The sequence below is a fragment of the Trichechus manatus genome, unplaced genomic scaffold (genome assembly GCF_000243295.1).
Source record: "Trichechus manatus latirostris isolate Lorelei unplaced genomic scaffold, TriManLat1.0 scaffold00015, whole genome shotgun sequence".
Classification (NCBI taxonomy): Eukaryota; Metazoa; Chordata; class Mammalia; order Sirenia; family Trichechidae; genus Trichechus; species Trichechus manatus.
In genome coordinates, this window is record NW_004443951.1 from 505,723 (window position 1) to 512,588 (window position 6,866).

General features: G+C 38.7%; 1 protein-coding gene across 1 annotated transcript in view; it reads right to left on the reverse strand.

Annotated features, from left to right (window-relative positions):
- Positions 1–675: 675 nt before the first annotated feature.
- CIMAP2 (ciliary microtubule associated protein 2) overlaps positions 676–6,866 on the reverse strand; it is a 38,260-nt gene continuing 32,069 nt past the window's right edge. Inside the window, 1 exon segment of the mRNA XM_023727033.1 lies at positions 676–748. Coding sequence (XP_023582801.1) covers positions 676–748 — 73 coding nt within the window.

Consider the following 6,866-nt stretch of genomic DNA (forward strand, 5'->3'; position numbering starts at 1 on the left):
TTCCTCCTCCTCTTTAGGGATGACTGACCCACTCTCCCCATCCTACCCAATCTCTCACTGACAAACAGTGAGGGAAGAAGCTCTGGACATTGTGACACACCCCAACCGACCCACTTTTGGACTAGATTGGGGTGCCCGCAAAAGCTGACTTTGTGGGTGAAGCCGATTGTTTCCAATAGTGGGACACTGCCTGGAGGTCAGCAGTGAGGCCTGCCACGCTTCCAGAAGTACCCTTGGATGGTGATGGGGTATTCCTGGAAGGGGCATAGAGCCTCCATTTGACATATGCTACACCGTCCCACCTCTTTTTGGACTTTAATGAATAGGGAGTCAAGCACTCTGGCTTTAGAATAGAGGGCGTTCCAAGAGGGTCCACCATATTCCACCCCTTCAGTCCATCTGCTGTCCGGCTCCTATGTCGATGTCACTATCCAATTTGAATTCTCAGGATAACTGATCTCTTGTATCAAAAAGTATCTGGCCCCAGCTGTTCCAGCAGACATTGTGACCGCCAGGTAGATGGCTCCAGCAAAGGTGATCCCACCACGTCTCTCCCAGGCATTCTCAAGTGTCTTTTCTCCAAGACTCCCATTCCCACTCCACCGTCACGCCCCTAGATTTTCTTCAGGCCTTTGGGCCCTCAGGTCACTGCAGGCCTGTCCTTCACATGCAGCTTTAAGGAGTAGGATCTGAATTGTAATCCACAGTTGGAACACAATTCCCTGTAGTAAAAGGTGTGATCCTTTCCCTTTAAAAAAAAAAAAAAAAACAGAGAGAAAGAGAAAATGGAACTGGGCCATTGGAAGAGGGTAATCTCCCCATCCCTGAAGGGGCAGCCACAGGGGATAAACAGGTACCCACTTGTCAGACATGCTTCACAGGGGATCCTACACTGAGTGAGAGGCCAAAATTGATGATCTCCAGACCTTTTCAAACAAAACAGCCTAGTTCTAAGAAGGAGGTCCCTTCACTTTGCACATAGTTTGGCTTGTCAGAGCCTCTAAGTTGGTTTGTAAGAACTTCAGTATGAAATTCTAGCACCTGAAAAATCATCTAGCCCAACCCTGAGACTGAGGGCCCAAGTGAGGAAGAAAATTACCTAAGGTCACCCTGATGGCCAGAGGCAGGATAGAATTCAAGCCCAGGGTTCCCGACCTCAGTCCAGTGTTCCTCCCACTGCTCTGATCATTTCCTCTGGGTAGAATCCCTGAGGACTCTGGTTCCCAACTGGAGAGTCATTTGGACAATGGCATCTCAATAAGAACCCTTAGGTATTGTGTCAAACAGCACCTACCAGCCATTATGTTACACACATTTGTGTGTTTCTTTATTCTCTTCTCCACCAAGAACTAAACTCCATGAACACAGGGATTTCTTTATTGATATTTCCCCCATGTCTAGAACATTACCTGGTTCTTAGTAGGTGCTCCACAAATATTTGTCAAAGAAAGAGGGAGGGAGGGAGGGAGGGCTCACCAAGGTAAAAGAGGCCATTATACCTTCCAGTGGGTCTCCATGCCTTATACTGTTCACTCCTCCCCATCCCCACTGCCCTTGCCCTGGTTCAGAGCCTCATTTCTCACCTGGACCATCAAGACAGCCTCCTTGTCTCTATCCCTCCCCATCCCCACAATGTCACAGACTGTTTCTAAAACCCAGGAGTTACTTCCCACTAAATTACTTCTAAGTGTCCAGGAGAAAATTTTTGCAAAACACATATCTGATAAAAGACTTATATCTAGGATATATAAAGAACTCTCAAAACTTAATAAGAAAACAAGCAACCCATTTTTTAAAATGGGCAAAAGATTTGAAGATACTACTCCAAAGGAGAGCTATGGACAAAGCACATGAAAAGATGCTCAATTTCATTGTCACTGGAGAAATACAAACTAAGACCACAATGAAATACATTTATTAGAATGGCGAAAATCAGAAAGAATAAAAAAACTGACAATACCAAGTGCTGACAAGTATGTGGAGCAGTTACCCTCATGTATTGCAATTAGGAATGCAAAATAGTACAGCCGTTTCAGAAAATAATTTGGTAGTTCCTTACAAAGTTAAATATGCACTTACCAAACAGTCTGGAAATTCCACTCTTAAATATTTACCCAGGAGATATTAAAACATATCTGCATAAAGAACTATATGACTGTTTATAGCAGCTTTATTCAAAATCACCAAAACTGGAAACAATCCAAATGTTCCTCAAATGGGCAATGGATAAACAAATTATGGTACATCCATACAATGAAATACAATTCAGCCTTCAAAGGGAAAAAACTACTAATACATGCAACAACAGGGATGAATCTCAAGAGCATTATACACAATGAAGGAAGCCTGATGCAAAATTCTACATGTGGCAGGATTCCATTTATATGACAAATTTTGGAAAAGGAAAAACTATATGGAGGGTTCCTGAAAACACACACATTTACTCAAGAAGAAATAGAAAATCTCGACAGACCTATAACAAGAGGCTGAATCAGTAATCAAAAACAGGACTTCGCTGAGAAATTCTACCAAACATTTAAAGATTAACACTAATCCTTCTCAAACTCTTCCAAAAAAATACAGGAGGGAACACTGCCTAACTCTTCCTATGAGGCCACCATTACCCTGATACTAAAGCTAGATAAAGACATCACATGAAAACAATCTATAGACCAGTATCCCTTACGAACGTAGATGTAAAAATCTTCAACATAATACTAGCAAATCAAGTCCATCAGCATATAAAAAGGATTATACATCATGACCAAGACAAATTTATTCTAGGAATGCAAGGGTGCTTCAACATAAGAAAATCAATCAATGTAATATACCACATTAATAGAATGAAGGAAAAGAATTACATGATTATCTCCATTGATGCAGAAAAGGCAAAATCTAACACCCTTTCATGATATGAACACTCAGCAAACTAGGAATAGAAGAGAAATTACTGAACATGATATGAAAAACCTATAGCTAACTTAAGACCTTCAATGAGATGGATTAACACACTGGCTGCAACAATGGGCTCAAGTATAACAAAAATCATGAGGATGGTGCAGGACCGGGCAGTGTTTTGTTCTGTTGTACACAACGGTCACTATGAGTTGGAACCAACTCAACAGCACTAAAACAACGACCATAATACTCATGGTGAAAGACTGAAAACTTGCCCTTAAGAATAGGAACAAGACGAACATGCCTGCTGGTATTCAATTTTGTACCAGAAATTTTAGCCAGAGCAATTAGGCAAGAAAAAGAAATAAAAGGCATCCAAATTAGAAGGGAAAAAGTAAAATTATCTCTATTCACAGATGACAAGATGCTATGTATAGAAAATTCCACAGAATCCACAAGAAAGCCACTATAGTTATTAAATGAATTTAGCAAAGCTGCAGGGTACGAGATCAACATACAAAAATCAGTTGTGTTTCTATACACCAGCAATGAACAATCTGAAAAGGAAATTAAGAAAACAATTCCATTTACAACAGCATCTAAAAGAATAAAATACCTACGAATAAATTTAACCAAGGAGTTAAAGACTTGTATGCTGAAAGCTGTAAAACATTGCTGAAAGAAATTAAAGAAGACCTAGATAAATGGAAAGACATCCCAGGTTCACAGATTGGAAGATTTAGTATTGTTAAGATGTCAATACTACCCAAAGTGATTTACAGATACAATGCATTCTCTATTAAAATTCCAACAGCTTTTTTACTGGAAATGGAAAAACTAATCCTCAAATTCATATGGAATTGCAAAGGGCCCCAAATAGCTAAAAACAATCTTCAAAATGAAGAACAAAGCAGGTGGACTCATACCTTCCGATTTCAAAACATACCATAAAGCTACAGTAATCAAAACAGTGTGGTACTAGTATAATGATAGACATATAGACCAATGGAATAGAATTGACAGTCCAAATATAAATCCATATATTTGTGGCCAAATGATTTTTAACAAGAATGCCAAGTTCATTCAATGGAGAAAGAATAGTCTCTTCAACAAATAGTGTTGGGACAAATGGATGTTCCCATGCAAAAAACGGAAGTTGGACACATACCTCACATCATATGCAAAAATTAACTCAAAATGGGTCAATGACTTTAAATATAAGAACTAAAACCATACAACTCTTAGAAGAAAATGTATGCGTAAACCTTCAAGACCTTGTTTTTGGCAATGTATTCTTAGACAGGACACGAAAAGCATGAGCAACAAAAGAAAAAATAAATAAATTGGATTAATTGAAACTAAAAATGTTTGTGCATCAAAGGACATTATCAAGAAAGTGAAAAGACAACCTATGGAATAGGAAAAAATACTTGCAAACCATATATCTGATAAAGAACTCCTACAACTCAATAACAAAAAAGATGAACACAATTTAAAAATGACCAAAGGACTTGAATAGACATTTCTCCAAGGAAGATATACGAATGGCCAGAAAGTACATGAAAAGATGATCAACATCATTAGTCATTAGGTAAATGCAAATCAAAACCATAATAAGACACCACATCATACCCACTAGGATGGCTATTATCAGAAAAACAGAAAATAGCAAGCGTTGGAGAAGATGTGGAGAAATTAGAACACTTGTGTATTACTGGTGGGGATGTAAAATGGTGCAGCCACCGTGGAAAACAGTTTGGCAGTTCCTCAAAAAGTCATACATAGAATTACCATATGACCCAGCAATTCCACTCCTGGGTATACACCCAAAAGAAATAAAAGCAGGGACTCAAACAGATACTTGTACACCGATATTCATCGCAGCATTATTCACAATAGCCAAAAGGTGGAAACAACTCAAGTGACCATCAACAGATGAATGGATGAACAAAATGTGGTATTTACAAACAATGAAATATTATTCCACTATAAAAAGAAATAAAGTCCTAATACATGCTACAACATGGATAAACCTTGAAAATATGCCAAGTGAAATGAATCAGACACAAAAAGACTAACACTGTATGATCCCACATATATGAAATATCTAGAAGAAGCAAATGCATAGAGACAAAAGTTTATTAGTGGTTACCAGGGACTGGGTGGGACGGGAGTGGGAAGTTATTGTTCAGTGGGTAGGAATTTCTGTTGGGGATGACGAAAAGCTTTTGGAAATAGTGGCGATGGTTGCACAACATGGTAATGTAATTAATATCACTGAATTGTACACTTAAAAATGATTAAAATGGCAAATTTTTAATATACATTTTACCTTAATAAAATTAAATATATAGCTTTTCAGTAGGAAAGTGAAATTATGGCTGTAAACTAATTGGTATCAACCCCCAAATGCACCTACCTCTTCATAAATTAAATCAGAATAAAATACTATTAAAAAAACTATAAAGATGATAATCATACCGGTAGTTGACAGAGACTTGAGTAGGGGAAGAGGACTAACCACAGTGACACAAGGAAATTCTGGGGAGTGATGGCAACAATCTATATCCTGCCCGTGGTAGTGATTACACAACCATATACATTGTCAAAGCTGTACACCTTCAAAGAGTGAATTTTACTGTATGTAAGCAATATTTTGTTTAAGTCTGACTTTTAAAAAATCCTTCTGTGGCTTCTTACAAGCAGGATAATGTCCAAGAAGCTTAGCTTGGCACTCAGGTTCTCCAAGGGCTGATCTATTCAACCTGTCCTGCTTCATTCTGTGCCATTCTCCTTTACACACTCCACAACTTCATCCCGAGTGAACCATTTACTGTTTCCCAGACACATCCTGACCTTTTTTTGCTTCCTCTCCTCATGTTCTTCCCTCTGTCCAAAATTTTTTTCTTTTCACTGGAAGAAGTGAAACCTCATGGAAAGAACACAGCTTTGGAGCCAGCTAGGCCAGAAATTCTTGACTATTGCAAGAAATCAAATGATGCCTTACACTGGACAAATCTGCTTTAAAAGACCTCTTTAAAGTTTTCAAAAGCAAAGATTTCACTTTAATAACTAAGATGTATCTGACCCAAGTCATGGTCTTTTCAGTTGCTTCATACACATGTGAAAGTTAGATAATGAAAAATGAAAGACAGAAAAATTGATGGATTCAAACTGTGATGTTGGCAAAGAATATTGAATATACCATAGAATACCAAAAAAAAGAACAAAATCAGTCTTAGAAGAAATGCAACCAAAACATTCCTTAGAAGCAAAGATGTCGAGACTTCGGCTTGCTTACTTTAGATACCTCATCAAGAAAGACCAATTCCTAGAAAAGGACATCATGTTTGGTAACGTTGAGGGTTAGTGAAAACGAGGGAAACCCTCAATCAGATGGATTGCCACAAGAGCCACAACAATGGACTCAAACATATCAAAGATCAAAGATAGTGAAGATGGCGTAGGACCAGGTAACATTTCATTCTGTTATTCATAAGGTCACTGTTAGGGATTGAATGTTGTGTCCCCCAAAAACGTGTATCAACTTGGCTAGGCCACGATTCCCAGTATTGTGTCATGGTCCACCATTTTGTGATCTGATGTGATTATCCTATGTGTTGTAAATCCTAACCTCTAAGGAGGCAGGATTAGAGGCAGTTATGTTAATGAGGTAGGACTCAATCTACAGGATTAGGTTTTATCTTAAGTCAATCTCTTTTGAAACATAAAAGAATCAAGGAGAGAGACCTCATTATCACCAAGCAAGAAGAGCCAGGAGTGGAGTGCATCCTTTAGACCTGGGGTCCCTGCACTGAGAAGCTACTGGACCAGGGGAAGATTGATGGCTCTCCAGAGCCGACAGAGAGACAGAAATCCTCCCCCTGGAGCTGGTGCCCTGAATTCAGATTTCTAGCTTCCTATACTGTGAGAGAATAAATTTCTGTTTGTTAAAGCCATCCACTTGA